The sequence below is a fragment of the Nipponia nippon genome, unplaced genomic scaffold, assembly GCF_047370975.1.
Source record: "Nipponia nippon isolate SJK-2023a ecotype South Korea unplaced genomic scaffold, ASM4737097v1 scaffold_25, whole genome shotgun sequence".
Taxonomy (NCBI): Eukaryota; Metazoa; Chordata; class Aves; order Pelecaniformes; family Threskiornithidae; genus Nipponia; species Nipponia nippon.
Genome location: NW_028262342.1, coordinates 1,124,346 through 1,149,632, shown reverse-complemented (window position 1 = coordinate 1,149,632; position 25,287 = coordinate 1,124,346). Strand labels below are relative to the sequence as shown.

General features: G+C 45.2%; 1 protein-coding gene across 1 annotated transcript in view; it reads left to right on the top strand.

Annotated features, from left to right (window-relative positions):
• PKP1 (plakophilin 1) overlaps positions 1 to 24,422 on the top strand; it is a 43,195-nt gene extending 18,773 nt beyond the window's left edge. The window contains exons 4-14 of the mRNA XM_009463291.2: positions 7,459 to 7,603; positions 9,346 to 9,553; positions 10,304 to 10,481; positions 12,593 to 12,707; positions 13,874 to 14,029; positions 14,133 to 14,309; positions 16,095 to 16,248; positions 16,748 to 16,934; positions 21,831 to 21,915; positions 23,213 to 23,313; positions 24,390 to 24,422. Of these exons, the coding sequence (XP_009461566.1) occupies positions 7,459 to 7,603; positions 9,346 to 9,553; positions 10,304 to 10,481; positions 12,593 to 12,707; positions 13,874 to 14,029; positions 14,133 to 14,309; positions 16,095 to 16,248; positions 16,748 to 16,934; positions 21,831 to 21,915; positions 23,213 to 23,284 (1,477 nt within the window). The 3' untranslated portion in view covers positions 23,285 to 23,313; positions 24,390 to 24,422. The remainder of the gene's footprint in view (positions 1 to 7,458; positions 7,604 to 9,345; positions 9,554 to 10,303; positions 10,482 to 12,592; positions 12,708 to 13,873; positions 14,030 to 14,132; positions 14,310 to 16,094; positions 16,249 to 16,747; positions 16,935 to 21,830; positions 21,916 to 23,212; positions 23,314 to 24,389) is intronic.
• The last annotated feature ends 865 nt before the right edge of the window (positions 24,423 to 25,287 follow it).

The window sequence follows — 25,287 nt, the reverse complement described above, 5'->3', positions numbered from 1 at the left end:
TCACACAAACCCTAAAGCTCCTGAGCTCATTCGTGGTGGTGCCTGGTCCAAAAAAGAATTTGCAACTGCAGCATAAGTGTGAGACAAATTAACAGGGCTTATAGCCTTTGTGGTAACTCGCACCAAAGGCCTGAGATTGTTGAGCCGTTGACCCAAGATGTGATGTAGATTTTGAGAAAATGCCCCCTCGCAGTCAGCAGTGTGACCCAAATCATGCCCTTTTCCACACCTGAATGTCGATTTCCAGATTTCTCTGGCTAATTCTCTGCTCAGCCTCCCTTGTTTTGTATTGAGTAGGAGAAGTATATCCCACAGTGTGTATGCCAAGAAATGTCACTCGCCCATCAGCATGTTGTCATGAAACCTTAGCTTCCCATGTGCTCAGTTAATTCATGTTTAACACATGCAAAATTAGCCCTGGCCAACCTGGAGCACCAGTGGCATCAGCTTGCTACTTTCAGAAGCTTTGTAATTCCTCTGGAGTAGGAAAGAGAGATGTTACATAAACTGGAAGTAACTTGTTCTAGGGAATTTCTGACCAAAGAGCATAAAAGTGTAGTGGGAGGGATGGCAGAATGATTAAACATGGGATTGCAGCTGGCTTCTGCCTAGGGAAAATATTGCTTTTGCGAAGTTAGTCCCAGGCAGGCAGGCTGTCTCCAAAGCAAGCCCTGCTCTGCACTGCACGGCGCTCATGGTTGTAGACTTGGTCATTGTTTTGGAAAGGTCACTTGAAGAATAATGGCATTTTCTGAAGAGAACTGCTGTTGTGAGAGGAATACTCTCCAGCGCTGGATGCCCTTTGGTTAGGGAGTGGCTCCATTTATACACTTCTCCTGGCTTGGGGCATGGCTCATCTGGCAGAACTGGTTCTGATGTGGAAACATTGGGCTTCAAGTTGTAGGCTCAACTGGGACTGTGTCCCCTGAGTAAATCTGATTTGGCTGGGGCACACCCCCCTGCTTCACATGAAACTCACTGCAGAGCTGGACTAGTTTGGAGGGCAGTTGGTACAAGCGCTTCTGCTCTTGACTCAAAGGAGATGGCAGGAGTTGTCCTTAAAGTTTTGGAAACATACTAAGGAGTTGTCCTCTTTGAAAATATTACTTATTTGGAAGGCCGTTAGCCCTTATAAAGTACCTGGCAAGTCTGTACTGTTAGCCTTGCTCTGCGCTTTTGTTGGGAAGGGGCCTGCAGAGATGGGTTAGGACCATATCTGGGCTCTCTTTGCTGGGTAGGACTGTTTGTGGTTGGAGGATTCTGCACTCAGAGAGCTCAGTCTTCATTTGGGTAGCCTGATCTTTGAGTAGGGAGAGGTTTGCTTGTAGGCATCCCATTATTAACCTCTGCATGCAGGAAGAGGGCTTAGCTGGGTAATAGCTGCTGGTAGTTCCCTGTTTGGGGCTCTGTTCTTCCTACTCTAGTAGTTCTTCAGGTAGTTTTTGCCTTTATAACAAGGATAATTTTGTGTTCAGTTTTCATGCTGCAAATCTCCTGAGTAGGTGGATGTCTTGTCTGCAGGTTAGCAAACTGTCTCTATGAGCAAGGGAAGGGCTAGATAGTTTCCGTGCTTTCAGAGGTGACCCGGTGGGGTGATTTCCATTGCTGCGAGAGTGATTACAGTGGGACCTCTGATCCACTGGGTCTGTCTGTGATACAAAACTGCTCTGTCACGCAGTGACTGTGGGTAGTGTCAGTACTGGCTCAAGAGTGGTGCTTCTCAGGTGCCCTGTGCTGTGGATCTGATCTCCTTGGATGGTGTGAGATGAAAAAGTGGTCATTGGACGTTCTCAGGTAGTGAGAGTGGCGTGTAGACATCAAAATGCTGAGTATGCAAGAACTGTCAAACTATCTGTACTGAACAGTCTCTCTGCATTTGGTCACGAAGTTATTTAATTGCTGGAACTATTCTTGATTGTGCGATTGCTTCCATTTATTGAACTGGCTTCGGCCATGTAAGACATAGAAGAGCTGTCTCCTTGATAACTATCTCTCAGAGGAGTCCTTCCTCTTACAGAAGCAACTCTAGTTGATGACAGCACCTTTCCTCCAGCTAGCTGATGAGTAGTTTAACACCCAAATGTTTTTTGGGAAAAAAACATTCTATGATTCTATGATAAACTAAACCGTGATGTAGGATTTTACTCACCCCATAATATTGGTGCTGGTGATGAAATCTGAGTTCTGCATTGTTTGTTCAGATCAGGAGGTTAAACAGTACTGCCTTGCTTTGAGAAACCTCCTCCTGAAGTATATTCTCTTCCACCACCCCTGTCATTATGCTCTTGCCTCAGTGAGCAGAGAGGGACCTTCTGATGTCCCTTCCAGACATACTTCTCTATAACCACTCAGGGGCTTAAGCCTTTGTAAGCATTATGTCATATCTGGAACAACATTTCCAAGCTCAGTATATCTGTCCTGGGCTCAGAAGTTCATGGGTTATTCTGGTGGCTCCTGCCCAAAGGCAGTTCTCAATGAGCAGCACTTACATTTTGCCACAATACAGCTCTCTGGAGCGAGTCCTTCTGCCTGAGAGAGCTGGGGGGAGTCTTCTTGGTGTCCAGGGCTCCCTCTTCTCCCTGGAACCCTTCTCCTGTTTGGGCTCTCATGACACCCCGCAGATCTGCAGCCTTTCATCCTGGAAACTGGCAGCAACAGTGGTTTCAGCAGCTGGTGAACTCTATGCATATTTGCCTGCTTTTAACCATTTCTGCTGATGGGTGCTACCTGCAACATCCTCCAAGTGATAGTGTGTCATCTCGAGCTGGCCAGCTTTTAGCTAAATAACATGTTGCAATTCAGTCCAGTCAGGAAAAAAGTTTCTACATCCTCCTTGGTCATCAGGTGGCGATAACAAGAAGCAGTAATAAAGGATGTGATGTTTAATGCATCCTAGAAAACTTTGAGTCTTCATCCCCTTCCAGCTGGAACTTCAGCTACAAGAAAACTGTGGCTACCACCAGCTGACATCGTATTAGTTCTGCTTGCAGACGTGTTGCATGTAGTGCTTCAGATACCACATGCACATGGGACTGACAGCCCAGGGCCAGGCTAGATCATGATACGTGGTGGTTGTGACTCTGCAATAGTCTGTGCTGTAGTCAACTGGCCACGTGCTTATCACTTCTTTAGGAGATGCCTGCATCTGAGCTGGGCGCCCCTGTTGCCCTTTCAGAGATGCCGTCAGTAGCCAATGGAGCTGAAATCTGAGGTAGGTCGGTGAGATTCCCCCTAACAAAGTCAGTGCCTCTTGGCTGACTTCAGGGGAAACCCAGGTGTCTGAGCTGGAGACATTACTGAGAGGCCAGACTAATCTCAACCCTTGTGAAGGATTCAGGGTATTCTCATTTGTGAAGATGAAGAGGTGAGCCGGGTGTCTGCAGACATTCCCCAGCTAAGAGTTGCTGATATAGATTGGGAGCCATTAATGGACACCTACAATATGCATTGTCTTCCATAATACTACATGCACCTTTGGCCTTATTTTAAGACGTGGATGCATTTGCCTTTGGTGTTCTCTGTATATGGGAGAAAGATACTAAAACACCTCATCAGAGATCATGGGAAAGCAAGTGTCTCTCAAGGCACCTGGAAATATAGAATATCTTGGTGCTACTCTGTTAAAGACGTTGAACACCCTGGCTGGCAGCTACAGAAGAGGCCGTAAAGGCTGGGGCAACCCTTTGGATTTTCCATCTGGTCCTGTTTGTCTATGGTGATGCTGACTTGGCCCCAGCTGAGCTGCAGCAGCCTCTGTGAGCTGTGGCTGATGTTCAGGGAGAGTAAGTGTGTGTCCTGTAAACCATTCATTCCTAGGCAGGGGCTCAGGAAATACTATAGACAGTGAAAACATACAAAAGTTATTGAAAGAGTCAGAAAAGGTACTGAGGGTGTTTTCTGATAGATCTCCTCTCTTTTGGGATAAATAAAGGTGAGCAGTATCAAAACATAAATTCTCCAGGGCTATGCCACGCAATGAAATCAGAACCAAGTACGATGATAGGCAGTTTCATTTTGGTTTGTTCTTATTTGGGGTAAACTGCCTCTAAAAATGACTATTTCACAGTGCTGGCTCCTTGTGATGTGAACTTGCCTGCACTGTGCCTTTGCATCCAAAGCAATTGCTGTGGAGCTGCGTGTGATGCTGTCCTGGCAGGGTCCATATCACCGCACATGGCGAGGATTCCCTCCTCCCTGGCTCAGTGTCAATCTGTGCCCATCTTCCCTGGTATCTACCCCCCAAGCAACACCTGGGGGGAAGCTCCAGCTGAGCTTTCAGTGGCATCAAAACCTTGGTGCCATGTCGCAGAGGTGGACATGGCTGCTTGGTGTGGAGCATGGCTATCAGGTTTGCTCTGGTGTGGCCTGACTCTGGAAGGTTTGGATGTGTTAGACACTCTGCTTTGAGTGTCTTCACTCTGATTTTATTAGCGAACAATGGAATTTGTTAGTGTTTTCTGGCTTCCTCCTCTCCTGAGACTTGTAGCCCTAACAACCAGGCTGGAGACTTAGATCTGATTAATGCAAACCGATCTGCTAATACAAAGTGAACAAAAGGCATTAGTATCAAATGAGGGAATTTGCCTTTCTGTGATACTGAACCTCTTAAGTATGTTTCCCTTCCACACCTGAATCTGATCATCTAATTTGTCTCCTGTTGAAACATTTCTAATTGACGTCTCTCCCTATTCTGATTGCTTCTTTCTTGTGGAAGAACAACCACCTTTGGAGCTCTTCCTACCAGGCACATTGGCCCAGATTGGAGATGGCCACTGTCCAAGAATTTGTCTTGGAGCAGGCTGTTGTTCTTGTAATGTAGATCTGGTTAGGAATATCCCTGACTGGCTGATGAACAATCTCAGGCTTTGCCAGGGTGATTATATTCCAAGCAAGCAGAAATCACTGCTTCTTCTTGGGCGGCGTGACTGAGCCTGGCTGCTTACCCTCTGTGAACTTCTCCTGTTGGTGAGCCAGCAGGGAAAATGGAACCTTCCCCATCTTTTGCCACACAGAACTGGACCTGAATGCCTAGTTTTTCCCTGCTGAAGGAGTGTCTGGCCCTCTTACGGAGTGGATGTGTAGAAAATCGCCTTGCTTGAGTAGCTGGACCAAGTGGACATCCTTCTTTCTCATAAAAAGTGCACCTGATTTAGGAGTTTTCTCAATTTGGTAAATTAAAAAGAAATAATTCACCGTGATTCTGTGTGCTGCATGGCCACTGACCTGGTATTTTTATTAATATGCCTCCCTCCGCACACTGAGAGCCCAGGCCTGAGTTCTCAAAGAAGTCCCTCTGGTGCTACTCATGCTGGATTCATCGGTGTCTCAGCTGTAGTGTGACTCGGGAGCATGAAAAAGACTAAGAGAAAATCATGGCATCCTGGATCCAAACCAAAGATCTCTGAGGTTTCACAGTTTCTAGTTTGAACTTTGTCTTGCCAGCTTTGTGTTTCCTTGTGGCAAGTGTAACGGAAGTTTCTTGGAGCCAAGTTTTGACAGAGGTTCAAACTGATGAAAAATCATATGATGAAGTGATGTTTTATTGTTAGTGTAGAAATAAAAGTGGAATGAGGATCATCTAACCTTAGACATCGAATGCTTAAGGTCCAGTCCAAGACTGCTGTCTATCATTCCTGCATACCAACAGAGGCAGAGGTATCTCCAGAGGCCGGGTCTCCCTGTCTTAGGAAAAATGTCTAAGACACAAAGACAAGTTGTTCTTTGGAAGCCCCTATTTCTCTCCATTGACTACACAGGTGCTTAAATGAGTAATTTAAACTGGGTGCAACTACCACCAAGGATAGGGGAGACAAAAGAGTCTTTCATGCTGTCTTCCAGTGTCACAGCGTAATTGTTGGCTTTTGCTATTTGGTATGAAATTTGCTATAGAATCGTGGATATTATTCACTGGCCCGTGCTGTGTGGAGGTGAACCTTTGGATGCTTAAGGACAAAATATTTTATCTTATTGTAAGCTGCTGGCTGCGGTGACCACACTTGGGTGTCCTTTCTAGACCTTTATTCTTAACATTTCTTTGGCACAATCAAAATGAGTCTGCATATCTCGTGCCTAGAAGAAGCCACTCCCTCATAGTAATATTCAATACTTCAAATGTAATAGGTTCGTTTAAAGCACTTATTAAAAACCCCTCTGTTTTGTTAGCCTATCGGATTGTCTGAAGATGATCAGCCCCTCTACATAGTCACTCACTAGTATGACATGGAGCAAGACTGTATAAAAATTAATGTGGTTCAAGCAGGAGCTGATCTCCCTGGTCTCCACGTAAAACTCCCCATCAGTTGCAACTGGATCCTGAACAAGGAATAACATCAGTCAGGCACAACGATGACCTAGTCATCCTAGCAAAGCCCCCACACTTTTTGATTTCATCCACTGTTAACAAAGCATTTCCCGTTTGTATCCCGTCACTGCTGAAAATAGTAATAACCAAACAGGAGTTTGGGGTTTGACTCTTCTCAATCCTGAATTTTGTGTGGTCGTTTACTCTGATGCAAATTAACGCAGACACTGCTGCCGTGAGCAGAGATCCTGCTGCAGCCAGCTGCAGACCGAAGGTGCAAGGATGCTAAGAGATATTAACTTTTATTAGACTAACTGATATAATTGGAAACACAGACAAGCTTTGCGTTTCAGAGTCCCTTCATCAGTCTGAAAGTTTGTACCTCTTTCTAATTTTATGTGGTTAAAACATCACAGATGATGCTAAATAAGTACAAGCCAAAGAGAGCAGGACCTTCATATTTCTAAACAAGTGGACTAATCTCCAGGTGTTTGTATTTATCCCAAGGTTTCAGTCCTGTTCCAAGCCAGAGGTATTCATATCCTTCCTCTGGAGTCTGTAGGCACGTTCTTTACCTATAACAGGGGATGATGACAGTGGCCAACTTTTATGAAGAGCTTGGAAACTCCTGATGTAAACGTACCCCGGCAGCGGGATGTCTCAGTGCTGTAAACTCAATATTTGTCCATTCTGTCACTCCAGACATGCCTGTTGCCTTTTCCTAAGGGATCTGCTCTAGCCTCCAGAGACCATCAACTGCTCTCACATTTTTGCTTCCACCACATCTCACATCAAAGGATCACATGCTGTGGGAAAAGCATCTGCCTGCTTTAGTTTGTCCTACTAACCTGACAGATGGTTTCACTCTTGTCCACTAATTCTTTTATTTGAGGAACAGTGAATACTGGTTCTCTGTTCATTAAACCTTCCATTTTAGACATGATTAAACATCTAGCACCTCAACTGAGCTTTTATTTTCCACTTTTATATTCTCTTTTTTTGAGACAGAGAAATGCACTAGGGGTGCACCATGTGGTTTATGCGGTGATGTGATAATATTTTACATTTTGTAATTGATTCCTTCCTAATAATTCCCAGTACTGACGTAGCGCTTTTGGCTGAGCACTCAATCAGTGCTGTATTTCTCTTTTACGCAGAATATGTGGTGATGAGATAGACGGCGGTACAATGACCATCCAGAAAGCCATACAACTTCTGTGCTCCTCTGATGACAAATACCAGGCCATGGGTGCTTACTACCTCCAGCACACCTGCTTCCAGGATGAGTCTGCCAAGCAAGAGGTGAGCAAACTCCTTCAAAGCTCTGCTGTCACACTGGATGTGATGGCACATGAGATGAATGAACCTGGTTTTCCTCAGTGCCAAGGATCCATAGGTCCCCTTGATTTTCATGATGGAGCCTTATATCTCATTATTCACACTCAAGAATTAACTAAGTAGGTTTTTCAACTCTTAGTAGCCACTTTCTCTTAAGAGCAGTCAGTCAGGATTTTAACACAGGGGAATAGTTACCAGGCAGCAGAGGAGACTGTGTCCACATTGTCACCATAAGCTGCTGTGACACAGATTGATGGGTTTTGGCAATGTGGGAGCAGCCATCCAGATGCAGTGTCCCCTTCTGGATGCAATTGCACCCGGTTCCACATAAATCTTTTGCTATCTCAGAGCTGCAGTGTCAGAGCCACACAAAGTTGACCTAAATCCCACTGTGATCTTCATTGTGCATTGCTCAAGTGACACTTCAGCCATTTTCAGCCATTTCAGCCATTGTCAGCCATTTTCAGCCATCTAAGCCAATGGGTTAATTAGTGATCATGTACAAAGATATTTGATCAAACAGAAGCCCTTCTTATAACGCAGCTTATTTGTCTTATGCTCCTACTCTCCGATTACTAAATTTATGCCAACCTGTAGTAAAGGAAGCAGTCTCAAGGATGGATCTGCTGTAGCAAGACTGTCACAAAAGCTTATCCCCACCCTGGTCTGTTTGCAGTCATGCAAACATGGGCTTATCAAGATGCCACCCCTATAGAGGTGGCTTTCCATTTCCTGACACAATAGTGGAGCTGGACATGCTGGCACAGTGTGGGGATGTACCCCTGTGCCCTTGCTGCGGCTGAACCGAGTGCAGGTACCCCGGCCCACGTTACAGTCGCTGTGGGGTGGCCGCACCCTTAGTTACTGTTGCAAACACTCTCTGAGCACTGGTCTGTCCCATGGCTTCCCAGAAAGATGTGTCAGAGCAGGTATGTGAGTCATCCGAGCGCACGTTTGTTTTCTTTCCTTTCTAAAAGGTGCTCATTCGTTTTCTGTTGTCAGCAAATCTCTAGCTGATGGGTTGGTTTGTGCCACGAGGGGCTCCATGCAGGGTCATGTCCTCAGGAGACCTGGTACACAGGACATCCTACAGCGGGAACCCTCATCATTTTGGAGAGGTCAGCTGGAGGAATTTGCTTTCAAACCTCCCCAGCATGTGTGTGGTGTCCTGCAGGCTGGGGTTCACATCCCTTTCCAATGCTGCCCCTGTTGAGTGCTGGACTATGGCCCAGTACTGCTTCTGGCTGACCTTGAGGGTGTTTACCACGACCATCGCTCTAAGCTCAGCCTGTGATTTCAGGATGCAGATAAATTACCACATCATGTCATTATATTGCTATAAATGGCCTCTACAGATAGGCAGAGCAACATTTTCACCTGATGCAAACTGATGGAGGTAGGTGAAAGTTTGTGGGAGCAAGCACATTTACATCAGCAAAGGATGCTGTCCATGGCCATTACTCATAGACATCCACTTCTAGAGTTTCAGCTCCAACCTCAGGGCCAGCACCTTTGTGCTCATGACCTATGGCCTGAACCAGACATGCCATCTGCAAGCTCTAGCCATCATTTACTGCCAGGTCTGCTTTTCCAGTTCCCCTGAGTATGTGCCATGTTGACTCCTTGCGTTGCCATGACAATTGTTGTCCCTGTCCCAGCGGTGCTCTGCACATCATGCTGATGGCAGCATGTCTTTCCTGGTACAGGTCTATCGGCTGGGGGGAATCGCCAAGCTCGTCGAGCTGCTCCGCAGCACAAACCAGAACGTACAGCGGGCGGCAGCTGGAGCCCTCCGAAATTTGGTCTTCAAGAATCCAACCAACAAGATAGAAACCCGGCGGCAGAATGGAATAAGGGAGTGTGTGAGCCTCCTACGGAGGACAGGGAACACTGAAATTCAGAAACAACTGACAGGTACATAGCAGACTGCTCAGCCCTCAGCAAGGACCATGCTCCTCCCTGCCTGTGGTCTGTGTCGCTCCAGCACGCAAAGGCCCAGTAGCCGTGATGCTGCCATACCACAAAGAGGATGTTTTATGCTCCTGTTGCACCAAATGGCAACCTAAAGCAGAAGGCAGAGGAGGTCCTGGCCCTTCGATGTTCCGTAAGGGTTCCTCACATCATAAGTTCCCATTGGAGAAGCACCTACCCTAGGTTTCCGCCCACAGCTGTGGCCACCCTGCTGTTCCCATGCCTTCCTGCACCCCTGGCCCCTGTGCTGTTCTCAGGGAAAGCCAAGGGTGCTGGCTATCCCAATATGGCTGGGTAGGTTATCTCATTGGTGTCTCACCTTTTCTTGAAGGATTGACATGAGTTTGTTGGTGCAGGTCACCCTCAGCTGTGACTGAGGTCTTGTGTGCAAGCCTTTATGAGATCCCTGGAGAGATGCCTTCCCCCTGCAACCTAATGGCAATAAACACCAATTTTGGGAGGAGGGAGGACGCTTAGACACCCACCTTCACGTGATACTATGCTCCTGGCACCCATCCTGCCTGTCTCCCATAGGGATGGACAGAGACTAGGGTTTAGGGCAGCCTATGCACCCTTAGTTCAAAGAGGGATGGAGTGAAGAAGGACTTTGTTGCTGGAATTCACTCTGACCTAAAGAAATTTTCTAATGCATGGTGACCCTCTGCTTGAGCTTGTCTCCCACCTCCTTCATAGGACTGCTCTGGAACCTCTCCTCCACCGATGAATTAAAAGAAGAGTTGATACAGGAGGCCCTCCCCGTCTTGACAGACTGTGTTATCATCCCTTTCTCCGGCTGGTCTGATGGCAGCTGCAATAGGACAAGAGAAATTATTGACCCGGAAGTATTCTTCAATGCTACAGGGTGTTTGAGGTGAGTCATCAAGGAGGGACTTACTGTAGCTCGTGTCTGTTGAGAAAAGCTGAAGCTGTCTAAATCCTCTTACAATATGTTAAAGACATGCTCACTGCAATTGTATTAATAAAAAATTCTCCTTGAGAAAGTTTTTCTGACTAAGAGAAGGTGCAGAAAAAATTACAAGTAAAATATTTTTCCTAGTAGCTTGCTTTTTTTTTAAAAATAAGTTTGTTTTTGCTAAGTCTCTGCTCAAAAAATATAAGTTGCTTTGTCACAGGAGAGCTGCAATACTGAAACCTGACAGTGTTCAGCTCAGACGAGGAAAGTTTTTGCCCTTAAATTTTTGAGGCTCCCAGAGAAAATTTTGGTTACTAGAAAACAAATTGGTTTGGGTTTTAGGTGACAAAAAGGCAGAATTCTCTATGTGGGGAAAGCAGGCATTTTTCCACTGATTTTAATAACTCTTTTAGGACAGAGCCGTCCCATTGCCCTGGACTTTTCCTGGCTCATTTCATCAGGCAGGTCAGCTACAAAACAGGAGGTGCAGATTGAGCCCAGATTAGTTTATTTTTTTCACAAGAAAGCCAGAGCCCTTTTGCAGAGGATCTTTGCCCTGACTTGCTGTTTCTCCTACCACCCTCCTCCACTTGGATGCAGGCTCCTTGTCTCACTGGGAACAAGTGGGGGAAAAAAAAAATACCCTGTATAATTAGGTACTTTCATCAACTGAAGCTCTCCCCGAGGGAGCGCAGTGCCGACCGCACCCTTACCAGACATGCAGCTAGTAGGAGCTGTATCTGCTTATGAAACAAAATGAGTGAATACGGTAGGGGCCTTTTGAGACGTGATACTATCGTCTTCTGTGGCTGGGAACTGTGTCTGGAAGATAGCGAGTGTTGCTCCCTTCCCTGTCTTGGAAGGCACCTTCCCCATGCAGTTGCACATTGGGATATGTGGTGTATGTTGCATGAGGTGCTCCACTTTTAAGACCATCTCAACCCACCAAAAATAGCCCATTAAAATGAAGGAAAGAGTATGATGATAGCTTGTAAAAGGAGCTTTCCGTGGAGTTTAACTCAAGGCAGTCTCTGTCTCTTGAGTCTTATCACAGTAATATCCAACACCCCCAGTGAAGACTGCCAGATGCAGGTCAGCGAGGGAGCTCAAAAGGCTGGGGGGAGCAGGACTGGGGAGCAAGCCGAGTAAGGAAACCAGGGCGGTGGGGTCCGGAGCCCCTGCTCCGAGGGGTGAGCCAGGATTGCTCTGACTCACTGCCCTGCCACATCATAACGCAGAGATGAGAACAGCCTTGGGTTTGCCCTGGGCTCGAGCCATTGCTGCTCAAGCATTTCTGGATTGCAGATGAATTCATGTTAATGAGGAGGCTGCAAATCACAGTGAACATCAAATCCAGTTCTGGAACGCCTGGAGTGAATATCTCACAACGACTGCCAACCTCTCTTTGTTTTTCATTTGCAAGCCACAAGGCAATAAAACAGGGAAGAAAAAAAACCAACAAAACAACAAAAAAACATTTCCTGTTACTGGAAAAACTCCCTTGTCCTGGCAGCAACCAGTGCTCGGGAATATATTACAACATTACAAACTGGTCAGTCCCTCTGGTCAGAGCGATGGTTGCTCTTGAGCACCTCTGCCCTCGTTTCCCATGCAAATAATGCTGTTGACCCTCTGTAGCTCCATGCTTATAACCATTTGCACGCTCCTGATTTTCACAATAGTCCCAGATGGTCTTTATTCAGTCTTCTCATTGGAAACACCTCCAAGGAGGTGATGAGTCTGTGTAATGTCACATGCATAGCCTCTGAGGCAAAATAGTGCTGATAGTTACTCTCACTAGGAGGATGTCTTCTATACAGAGCTCCTTAACAGGACATTTTCCTAGGCGAAATCAATCCTAAAGAGCAACAAGAATGCTATGCACCAGTGCGGTCCTATAGAAGGCCTCCTAAATGAGAGTAGTATACCAGCCTTGCTGAATCTACAAAAACACCCTTAAGTTCAATTACAGCCATAGCCAGAACAGAGCCCATAGAGACTAGTAAGGGAATCCAACTAATCCTCTTTCCTCCTTCTCTCCTGACATGCTCTGCGATGGCTTTCTTCAGAAACTTGAGTTCTGCAGACATGGGGCGCCAGACCATGAGAAATTACCCTGGCTTGATCGATTCAGTCATGACTTATGCCCAGAACTGCGTGGCTTCTAACCGACCTGATGATAAGGTACCAGATGCTCACCCTGAGCTCTTTGCTAGAGTTCAGCCGTGTAGTTAATAATTGCAACTTTGGTAATATCTCAAAATCCCTTTCAAACAAACACAAGAGGGGACTGGACTCTTTGTGGCTGCTCTTGTCCTTCCAAATCTCAGTGTGATCTGTTGTAGGATTGCAAGTCCTCTGTGCTCTGGGCCTGAAGTAGAGGTGGGTTTTACAATTTCTCTTTACCAAACACAGAGACACAGCAAAATATTTTGGCTCCTGAGCCCCTAATATGCTCTTCCCACCACCACATCTCTTCATCCAGCAGGACTCAAGTATATAAGCCCCAGATTGTCATCACACTCAGCAAGAAGCCAGGAGCTGGCATCTTTCTGCCAGTCCCCTAACTGTGACTCTGATCGCTATGTGTAAATGTCACTTACCTTGGACAAAATAGTGTTTATAGCCACATTTTCAGGAGTTCAACACCTGTGATACTAGCCAAACACCATAAAGTCCCCAATGCCCAGCAAAGTAACAAAATTATTTCAGATGAGCTCAGGATTGAGCAAATCCTCTTTTTGGGATGGCTTTTGCAAGAAGATCAGTTTCAGCAGCACATACTGAACACAGCTCTTTGGAAATGTAGCCACATGTTTTGGTGTTGGGTACAGGTATCTAGCGAAAATTCTCCCTTGCCCTTTACATTGGGCACACTGACATCCAAGTAAATGAGGCTTAAAAGCCCATTCTTGGTAAAAAATGTCCCCTAATCTGTAGCTGTGACTTGGGCAAAGTCATTGGAAGTTGACTAAGGCAAGAGGAAGACTTTCAAGATTTGGCCTTTCATGGTGGGCGGTTTGATATAACCGCCCTCTGCACTCATGCTCTTTTCCTCTTTATCAACTTGTCTGTGGCAGTGGGACCTAACAAAGTTCACTGAGTCACTCAGCTCACTGAGATCCACGGTATAGCATTTGGGCTATGTGGCCTTCATTCATGTCTACTCTACCTCCTTCTTCCTTCCCATCCATTGCTACCTTAAGCAGGGTCAGCAGCTTATACAGTATAACTGCTAAAAAAAGCTAATTACAGCACAGTATGTGTCCTCTCTGTAGCTATAGCAGGTGCTGCTCTCAATTTTTCTGCCTGATGTGATGCTTGCATTTTTATTCTGGGGCTGATTTCAGTCTGTGGAGAACTGCATCTGCATCCTGCACAACCTCTCCTACCGCCTGGATGCTGAAGTTCCCAACAGATACACCCAGCTCAACCACATGGCCCGGAGTGTTTATATGGACAAAACTCTCACAGGCTGCTTCAACAGCAGGAGTGGTAAAATGGAGGTAAGATGTGCTGCAGAGGGCTTAGAAATGTCATATTCAGCCCCAAGCAGGGGCTGCAAGCAAGGAGCAGGATCTGAGCTTCCAGTTTCTCATCTCTTTGTAGAATGACGAGTATGGTGTCCCCCTTCCTGAGGAGGATTTTAAACCCAAAGGACCCAGCTGGCTTTACCACTCTGATGCCATTCGCACCTACCTGTCCCTGATGGATCAGAGCAAGAAGGATGCCACCCTGGAAGCTTGTGCTGGAGCCCTGCAGAACCTCACTGCGAGCCGAGGGCTGGTAAGCGCTCCTCTCTCCTCCGCACATGTGCTCAGCCAAACGTGTCAGCACCTTACAGTAATCAGAAAGGAGAATGTCCTCCTTAAACCTCAGGGCACTATTGCAAGTCGTTCCACAGTGGATGCTGCAGCTGAGGTATTTATTATGCCAAAAATAGGGTCTCATGGAGAGCTATAATCAGCATCCCAAGGGTCTATCCCAGATCCATACACTTTCCAGGGGCTCCTCTAGGTTGGTCACACCACCAGCATCTACTGCTGTTGATGGCCTCCCCCCAGGACACCAGTGAGGATGTGCACAGATGTGCACATGTGGACAGGTGTCATTAAAAGAGAGGGAAAGGATGTGCGTGCGCCACCGCCTGTGTGTGTTTTTTAAGCGGGAGGTGGCTCTAATAACAGGGTGGGTTGTGCTGTGGATTGTGGCTTGTCCTCACATCAGAGCTGCTTGTAAAATAGCTCTGACAGATGTCCTAACCCATAGGTATCGCAGCGTGGAGGTGACACGGGCTGTGTGACACCACGTCACGGCAGCAGCTCTGCTGTGCCCAATATCGCTACCATGGGCATGTCCTCACAGGCTGCGTTCACGTGGACAAACTTCGACTTGTCTGTTTGTGTCGAACTTCATCAATTCCAATTTAAATAAGATGGCTGGGGAGATAAAGAGATAATTATTTCATACGTAGGAGAGGCGTGTCACGTGTGTGAAGCGTTCCACCCAGAAACACGGAGTGACTCACGAAAGGAGCCTTCGCTGCTAGGACAGCATTAACCCGCCAGCTCTGATCTCCCAGGAGCTTTTGTTACAAGTCTTTCAATGTGAAAGACTTTGGGAACTTTTTTTGTTTTGCAGTTTAACTGAACAGTGGCACTAACAAAGTAGAGAGAGGCTGTCACAGTAGAGCTGCTGGTAGAGCTTATCAGAGAAATGGGGCTGGAGCTGTGCACTGCATGGAAATGAAAAGGCTTTCAGCAATCTTTAGCTTATAGAGGAGAACTCTGAATCTCTTCTCAGACTCAGCTTTACACACCCCAGTCCTGCTGGTGTGAATCTGTAACATGGTACATGTGCCTCCTGGAGCATGGAAGGGAAATTGGGTCTCAGCCCACTGGGAGAGGATTGCCTTCCAGCCCGTTCCCTCCATCCCCATGTCACCGCTGATGGACATGTGTCACTGGTGGTGCGACAGTCTCCAGCAGCCTTGCTCGTGGGGCAGTAGCTGAGAAGTTCAGTTTAAAGTCTATCAGTGACAGGGCAATTTATTAAGGGTACGTGCTTCAATGTCCATGAACACTCGTCTGTATTGACTGTGTCCTGAGATCTTCTAGATTTACATAAGCAAACATGAGATCAGGATCCAAGATGAGTCTTTTTGGTCTTCAGCTTGTTTTTTAAAGCTATCGTTAGCTGTTCCTATTCCAAAGCAGCCTATTACTTGTGGCAGGGCAGGGAGCTGCAAAGGCTTTGTGAAGGGCAAGGGCAATGTGGACACGAAGGTAGAACTTCTCCAGCTTTTGGGAATATCAGCTGGGTGAGCAACTGTCCCCACTCAGGCTCCAGAGAGAGGACAGAAGTACCAGTCGTATCACAGAAGATTTGACTTTGCAAATGTCTGTGGAGAAGAAGGTTAAATGACAAAGTAAGTGGGATTATGGTAGCAGAAGAAGGTATTATGCAGAGGCTGATTTTATAGTGTAGTCGTGTTGGTCTGGCCCCGTACATCATTCCAGTTGTGTCCTCCTGGCATTAGAAGTCATGAGACATCTCTGTTCTGTCTCCTAGATGTCCAATGCAATGAGCCAATTGATTGGTTTGAAGGAAAAAGGTTTGCCTCGCATAGCACGGCTCCTCCAGTCCAACAGCTCTGAAGTTGTCAGGTCTGGGGCCTCTTTACTGAGCAACATGTCCCGGCATCCTGTTCTTCACAAAACCATGGGTAAGTCATTTCCATCACAGTGGATTCCAGAACAATGTCTAGTTTCTAACTCTCTAAATCTGCCCACCTCACTTTGTAAACCCCATAATAGGACTTAGCCAAGCTCCGAAATTGGGCAAAGCAGTGTCATTTCTTCTGGCCAAAAGGACAATTATAGGTGACATCTGCAAAATGCGTGCTATCTCAAAGTCTCTACAAGCATGTGGTATGCTTTATAGACAATGACAAATCTGCAGGATTGTGAGGATGATAGTGTTTTGGGAACTGAGTTGGACTTGACTAGCCATGACCAATATCATTGCCCTTCCAGAGGCCTGCAGCACTCATTTGGTCTCTGAAAATCAGGTGATGACTATTATGCCATTACCGTCCAACATCACTAGTGCCTCCTTCCAGAGATAACACTGCATTCTTACACTGAATAGTGCTAACACAAATAGTATCATTCACTTGTGCTAGGTTTTATTTAAATGTTGATTGGAACATTCCACCTCTTTAGCTCACCAGGTGCTCCCAGATGTATCACGTCTCCTGTCATTCCAGTCTGGAAATACCAACAGCTATGGCGAGATCATGACATCAGCTTGTTACACTCTGAGGAACCTCATCATGTCCAACACACACCTGGGAAAGTCTTACTTGACAAGCAACATGCTAAATAATGTAGTAAGCCTGTGCCGAAATGGGTGAGTTTGGGGCAGAAGGCATGGAGAGGGTCGTGAGCACGCATTTTTGAGCCGATGCACCCTGTGCAAAGCCAGATTAATCCTAGAGTCTTTCCAATACCCTTCCGAGCCACAGCAAAGCATTATTCTTTCCCTGTGCTTGCAAATTGAGAGAGACAAAAAAATTCAAGCGTGTTGGTAAACACAAATCCTCGTCACTGGTTTCTTGGAAACAGGCATGAGCCATCCATGGTGGGATTGGTAAAGGGGCCTCAGGAAATTTGCTGGCTGAATTTTAAGAAATTCTAAACAGAACTGATGGACCAACATCTTAAACCCTGTTAAAAATTCCAGCCCTCAAAACAGGGGATGTCAGCAGGCAGCCTGACTCCCTAGCACCTGGGCCCATGCACAGCTTCCTGCAAATCTTATCATGAAGGTCAGGTCTGAGATTCAAGCACAGCCGATATAATGGGATTGTGCTTAGCTTTAGTGTTCAGATTTGTTCATCTTACTGTTGGAACATCCACCTCAAGAGGCAAAAATGCAGCTGTGATGAAGCGCATATATAAATACATATATAATATGTATTTATAAGTACCTCCCCTGTCCTACTCACATATACTTTACAACAACTGAGCGATCCTAACATATTTTACAACTTTTTCTTGTAGGACTTGGTTTGAGTTTTGATGGTAGTAATGCTGTCCTGCTTGTTATCCATACTCTGTACAGCCCTATGCAAAAGCTTGTCAATCCTTGCCAAACTGTGTGTTCATTTCTGGCCCAACTGGTGTTAAACTTCCATGGTCTTTGACCCTGTATTCTCCTTCCTAGACTTTCATCTCTCCTACCATCTGTCTTTGTTTTAAAATACCTTCTATAAGTAGCCTATTGTTTTCTGCTGTGAAAAGACATTCATGCGCCTTCTCCGTCATCCTTTGATAAACCACTTACAATCTACCACTTGTTTCATGGCAGCAGAGAGACTCGCAGTCATTAGAAGTGGCCTCCTTGTTTAGTTTGGACCTCGGCCAACAAACATTGGTCAGTTTGCTGCTTTTATATGCTTCCACTCTTCAACAAGCCCAATTAACATGAAACCCATCCCTCGTCTAAGCTTTTGTTGTTTTGAATGGTATTAACTTCTGCCTAAAGTCCCGCTTTGGATCCCTCAGACCAGTCGTCAGCTAATTTACTACTTCAGCAAAGCGTTGCACAACTGGGGTTGTGCGTACTTTAATTGTCTTGACTGTTTTGTGTGATGAGCTTTGTTTGCAATGACTCACTAAACTGTGAGGAGTTACTAAATTCTGGAGATGTGTGTTCCTCCTGTCTGTATCACAAATTCTTTTTGAGAAACTCCTCAGTTTTACAATGTCCAAAGCTTGAATTGTTCCTTTTACTCCATTATTCTTTCTGTCCCCAAAGATTTTTATGCTGTTCAATTCTTATGAAAAAATAACAATTCACATCCAGAAGTAATCTTACTTACTCAAACCATATCATTTCAGACTTCCCACAGAGCAGATGTGAAAGACATCTCCCCTCTAGTGAACTGGACCTGTGAATTCACAAATTACCTAACTTTTCCCACTTTCCTGTATAGCCTGTGAAGATAAACAGGATATTTTAGGGTGGGATTTGTCCCTTCCTACATCAGAAAGATCCTCACCCACTCCCTGATGGTAATAACAAGATCCAGCACCTCTACTGGGGGCTGTTGCCTAGGTTGGATACAGACCCCATGCTCCCCACACTGATGCTGAGTGTGGTGAGTCCCGTGCTATCAACGTCCTCCTTCCCAGCACAACAGCCAGCAGAAAGAGGGAACAGAGGAAGTCTCAATGGTGACCAAATCGCCATGGAGGACATCATGCCATGTTGCACCTTGTTAGTATTTTGCAGAGTTTTCTCTGTTAATCTGCCTCAGTTTCCCTGTGGACACACTCCCCTCGCCTCCAGCACTGGTGTCGGTTTGGTTGGTGTGTCTGCGGAGTGCCTCCCTGGCACATGCTTCTTCTGCCACCAAACAACCGTTTCTTTACCTATATTTTTGAATTGGTCTCTCGTTGCATTTGAAGCTGTAAATGATTAGTTTAACACGCTTGAACAAATTTGTATTCATATTTTATAAAGAGCTTCCAGGTTACAGACAAATAAGTTGTGGATCTTTTCCTTTCCCATGTTCTTCTCAAATGTCAACCAGCACCCCTCAAAGCTGAGGTTTCTTCTTCTGGATGTTTCTTGTAGCTGTATTCTGAGCGAAAGGCATCAACAGTTCAGCAGTTTATCTGATAGCTGTGGTTGCTTCTCCTTCCTGGAGCATCCCAATTAAATAATTGTCTCCATCTCCTGCATATATCCTCATCTATGACACGGGCTTCAGAGTGATGATGGTGTTCTTTCACTCTTCGTTATTTTTAATCCAAGTTGCCAAAATAGTGAATATTACCTCCTTTTTTTGTTGGTGTTTCTGAAAATCAAGCTACTGTTACTGATTTATTATGATGTCTGATGTCCTTTTCATCTTTCTTCTCCAACTGTCTGAAAAATATTCCTCTGCTCATTTTCAAGCGACTTTATTTCACTGATAAAATTATCATTTTTCTCAATAATTCTACTGACTGGACTAAAAGCTTTTCTCCAAAATCTCTTTCAGTAACTTCAGAGCATCAGATTTGCAGTTCATCTCACAATCCCTTTATCATTGATTTCTTTCAGTTTCTCTTTGTTCATTCACTTTTCACACCTTTTATATTATATAATTTAATTTTGCTGTTTAATTCAACCATAACATTTTACCAAAATTAATATTTCAAGAAACTTAGGTCTTTCCTTCATTCTTTTCTGCAGAAGAGAGCTCTTCTCATCCACAGATTTCCAATTGCCCATTTCTTCCAAAGATTGCCCCTTGATATCAATTTTTTAAACTTATAACATCCTGAAGAAGTCCTTCTTCCAGGAACTCCTTGGCATCTCCTGTGACATACATAAGGTTCTTAATATTTTTGTCCTTTGAGGAAGCGTTATTTCCCCCCATTATTTGATATGCACGTACAAAGACCTTGTCTTTTGTGCTGCCCTCACGCTTCCCCCCGGCCTCACCATCTTCTTCTGATTAGGTTCTTGTTTGTGTTTTGTTGAGCCAATAGTTTTTTGGATGACTGCTGCCACTGCCACCAGCGGACATCTTCCTTGTGGTCTTTCCACAGATTTTTACAAATAATTTTATTTGTAAAAAACAGACTGCCCTTAAAATCAGCTTTGATTTTCAGGTAACTTGTTTTTAAGAAAGTTTTCCCCCCAATCAGCTGTCCTTGATATTCTGCTCCATGTTGTACTACGTTCTAGTCACACACTATTCCCAGTACTTTTGTTTAGGATATGCTACTTTACATACTGAAGTTGTGATCACAGCTCCATCGGTTCATGCTTAACCTTTTTATACCTAAATAGTAGGAGCAGATGCTGTATGAAACAGAGACAGTCAATCCTTCAAATTAAGAGTGGACAAATTCTTTTGTCTGAATTTGGAAGTGGCTCAGATACCAGATGCTGGTAATTTTGGTTTGAAAAGAAAAATTCTTTTGAGGTATGCTCTGAAGTCACAATGGCAAAAAGTACATAGAAGCAAACTATAAAAAAAAAATTACTCTAGCTTAGAAAGAGAGAAACAACATGAAACAACATATTCTTGAAAAAGAGTGTCAAAGACGTGCACTGACCATCTAATCATAGATACCTCTGGGTTTATTGGTTTTTAATGGCTTTTCAACCACAAACAATTTTTCAGCCACAAAATTTTTTTAAACAACATAGTCATACTTGTGACAGGGCATAGGACCAGAGAAGTGATTTTTGCAATAAAACCTAGTTCGCCTGTCCCAAAACATTGCTCAAGAATTTCTGATTATCCGCAGCTCCCCCATCCTCCACACAATACCAATGTGTGTGAGCTGCCCAATCCCTTTGGAGTTTATGACCAGGTTAAATTTGCTAATTTCTTTTAGACTACAAGGTCTTTGGTAACAACTGCTGTGTATATTAGAGAAATGCCCCCAAATTTACTGAATACGGTTACATTCCTGTCCTTTCACACTCAAAGTACGGTGCTTGCAGGTCCCAGGTTGCTCCTGATGGCCACTGTCAGTCCCATTTCTCATAGTCTAATGAGGACTATTTTGAGGACACAATGTTTTGTGAAGCTGTATCATACAGGGAGGGTCCTGAGTCTGGTCTCGTACCTCTCCATCACCCTGGCTGAGACAGGCTGGTGCTGTCGTGCTGAACCCAGATCAGGAGTCTCCCACAGGCAGGACGAGGTCCAGAAGATCAGGAGCAGCGATAAGAACCAGCAAGGAGGTTTATAGCTAGGTTGTCGTATGAAATGTTCCAAAATTATAAAAGGTACTGCTATGACTCACGGTTTCGGAGCTGTTACGTGAGCAAGTATCTATTAACTTGTGCTGAGTAAGGACTTCTGGTTGCAGATGTTGTTATTATGAATGCTCCCATCTCCTCTGTCCTCACCAGGCAACACTGAGCCCGTTCCTCTGCTGCCCTCCCAAGAGATTCGCCCACACCGTCCCTACAGACTCCAGGGAAGGGTTGGCACGATTTCCCTTCTCTTTCCCTCTCCCAGATTTCACGCTCCAGAAACACTCCTTCAGCTCAGTTTAATGCCCATTTTTCCATTCAAATCCTCCCCTCTCTTTCATTTATCCTGTTCCGGTCCCAGAGGTTTTTGTCATGTAATATTGCTGAGAGAGCAAGGACGGTTTTATTGACAGTCCTCCATCAAGTCTAGCCAGCCTCCCAGCTGGAGCTGGGCTTATTTAAAGACTGTCGGTAATGCATGTGGGTTGCTGCTCTGTGGCCTGCCATAATTCACCGGGGTTGCTTTCATCTTCCCAGCTCCTGTCCAAAAGCGGCTGAAGCTGCTCGCCTCCTCCTGACAGATCTTTGGTCGAACAGGGAGCTCCAGAGTGTGCTCAAGCAGGTAAGGAAAAGACTCCTGCTTTTCGGCTGACTAGAACAGCCCTGGTCTTGACTCACTCGCTGAAGTCGGTGAGTTTGCAAAGACCATGATTCAGTAGCAAGTACGGGCAGCGGCTGGGAGGAGCCCGGGGCGCTGGGAGGACCACGATCCTCTCAGCACACGGGCACCCGCCTAAGATCCGAGCAAGAGGCAGCGAGTCGCAACCACAGCTGCCGGGACTGACTTCAGGGACTAAGTGGATGGTGGCATGTCTGTGTCAGGCAGCTTGCACCCTGGGGATGATGCTAGCTTAGGTGGGCTCTTCCACGATGCTCCTGGAGTCGATGCTGTCCTGCGCGCACAGCATTGGTCTGTGCTGGGAACAGACCTGGACATTTCGCGCTAGCTTGGGAGATTCCCTTCATTACAGCCCATCATGTAGGATCAGCGTGTCCCAACAGATCCCTGGCAAGGTTCCTCCTCTCTTTCCCCCCATTTTCTGCTGCGTCCATAACCCTACCCTGTGGCTACATCACCCCTACAGTCAGAGTAATCTTTTAAACCAAGAAGAAGAGTATTTAGGATTTGTTTTGCTCCCTGCAACAGAAACTGTGAAATGCAGAGCCAGACGGGGCTCCGAGCCAGCTTCCAGCTCCCAGTGGCTTGCTTTGAACAAGCTGGGTTTTTCCAACTCAACGGCAGCAACACCTGCAGAGAGTAAAGGGCCAAATTAAAGAGAAGGAGTAACATCCACAAAGGGGAGTACCCTGGGGGCAGGAAGGTAGAGAGTACCTAAATATCATTCCCATATGAACAGTTAGGGACTTTCTCCATAGGAGCTTGTGCAGCTTTGCGCCAGGCTCTGCTCAGGAGCCTGTGCCAACTCATTTTGATGTGACTGAGTCACTCCTGTGTTCACACAGATGTTCATTGCATAGGTATACATCAGATGAGAAGGATGGGAGTCTGCAAGGATATATGCATCATGCATATATCTTTGCCATTTTTCCAGGATGAGGAATAAGATGAAATAATATTCAGTGAAGGATTAAGTAAAGGTTTCCTCTGGTAAAGCTGGAGAAGTTCAGCTCTTGGCGGATGGAAAGCAATGCAAGTAAGATGAAGACCATCAATAAGGGTGACGGTTCCCGTGTCGAAGGCACACAGAGGGAGGACAGAGGAGGTTGGTTGAGAATGAAGCACACTTTTTAAGTGGAGGACAGCTGTTGAAGCGGGGCAGGAGGCTCTCTCACAACAATAGATAGCTGTCAGTTTTGAAACCGATACACACTCACTACTCTTGATGTACATCTTTCAGCAAGGATTTGATAAGAACATGATGGGATCTTTAGCTGGAACAACCTTCAGGACCCTCTCTTCCAGATTTTAGGAGCCTCTTCATGCACGTTGAGGCTGCAGGTGAGAACAGGGCCCTTGTGCGTGGGGAAGGGGTGGTTTTGGGGGCAAAGGAGCAGTGTGTGAACCCCAAGAGCTTTATGCTATTTTTAATCTCCCCTGACTCGGGTTTGTGAGATTTTCATCACGAATCCTATTAGCCCAAACTGCAAAGTATTTGTTTCAATGCAAAGTCAGAAGTCGTGCTGTTCCTGGGTTTAGTGCAGATGTTGCCTGCGGTACGCAGCTGTGCGTTTTAGACACACTCAGCGCAGATGCCATAGGACAGACAAAGCTGCTGGGCTTGACTACGCCTCACAGGTCTTCATTGCTTTGCCAATCAATAACTCATTAACTGCATTTTGCCAAATCCTCTCAGTCTTTTCACAGGAATCTCTCTGACAGTACTTTAATTCCTGAATTTTGAACAACATTATCCAGATAATGTCAGTAACGTGCAATTAATTCTAGCACATGCTATGGCATTAACCATCACTCTTAGGGATTTTTTGAGCACTTAATAATCTACCTGTAAGCCTGATGTCAAAATTTTGAACTACATGCTGACATCTGAATAATCCCAATAGAGAAACCAAGTTAGAGAAATAATTTCTGCCCTGGCACAATTTCCAGGGCATTGTTATGATTTTTTTATTCAGTCTGAAATGAGGCTTGAATCTGTCAGGTACTTTTGATTCATAATTCCCATTGAAGGGAAAAGCGCTAAGGAGTTCTGCACTTTTCAAATATCATATCTCTCTGTGATGGGAATTGAGATTATTCAGAATTAATTATTTGCTCCCTTCCCCACCATGATCTCTGTGATCAGACTAAGCAGAGCCCCGATGTAGGAGAAAATGGTGCAAAAGCCCATTTCTTTCCTCTGCCCGGGTACGGATTCCACTTCTTGCTCTGTTAGGATGTTTCCACTGAGACTCAGAGAAGCATGGAAGTCTAGGGGAAAAAGCTATGGGCAGTACAGAAACTGGGTACAGGCCAAGAAAAAAGATTAAAAGTTGGTTTTGAATGTAATGAAAAGATTTCTTGAATGCTTTAATTACCTGGGGTTTTGGTTTTTTCTTTGTTTTTCTCCATTTCAGAATTTGGAATTGGTTCATGTCCAGGAAGACAACCCTTTCACAATTACTTAGGATGTTAAAGATGTAGAGTGTTTCTGAGTTTAACTCAACTGTAAAGCAAACTAAACATATGGATTTCATGTGGATGATACCGATATTTTAAAGCATTTTCTTCTTTTTAGGGGGAGAAGGGACTTCTATTGAGGTTATACTTTCTTGATGTCAATAATTATTTTTTTTTGCAAAGAGTGTGTCTGTGTAACTATGTACGTGTCGCTGTGTATGTGTGCATGCAGGCAACATACATGCACACACGTGGTGAGTAGGATCTTCCTACAGGCTTGCTCCCCTGTCTTCCACTGAAAGTCGGTGTGAGTTGTGCAGTTTAACCCCCTTGCAGAGTTTTGTCCAATTCCACCCGATTCATGCACCAAATACTGCCACACTAAAAACCTGTCACAACCTATTTTTACCCACAAGTATAAAAATTGCTAATTTTACATTGAGTCCCCGCATTGCATATGGCCGTTATAAACAGATACACACAACGATACTCTTCTTTACAAAAGCTGGTTATTCTTATCATTTATGAACACGGGCTTCTTTTCTGCTTATGAATTTTTCTCCAGTGAGCTCTTATAGTTATTAGTATTTTCTTTCCTGTCACATGAACTCTTTATTTCAAGAAGCAAATTGACTTCTGCAAATTCTCTCCTGGGTTTCAGTAACCCTTCTCTGAAGCTATATGTGAGGGGACAATTGCAACACATCTGCAGAGCATGAATATTACCGGGTCCCAAACCCTTTTGAGAGCCAGAACAACTCAATCTCGTGACTGTACCTGGACAAATGTGGCATTTGAGAAGCTGAGCTGGACACAGGCAAAGCGTTTTTTCCCCTGGGATCACTGACTGCCACA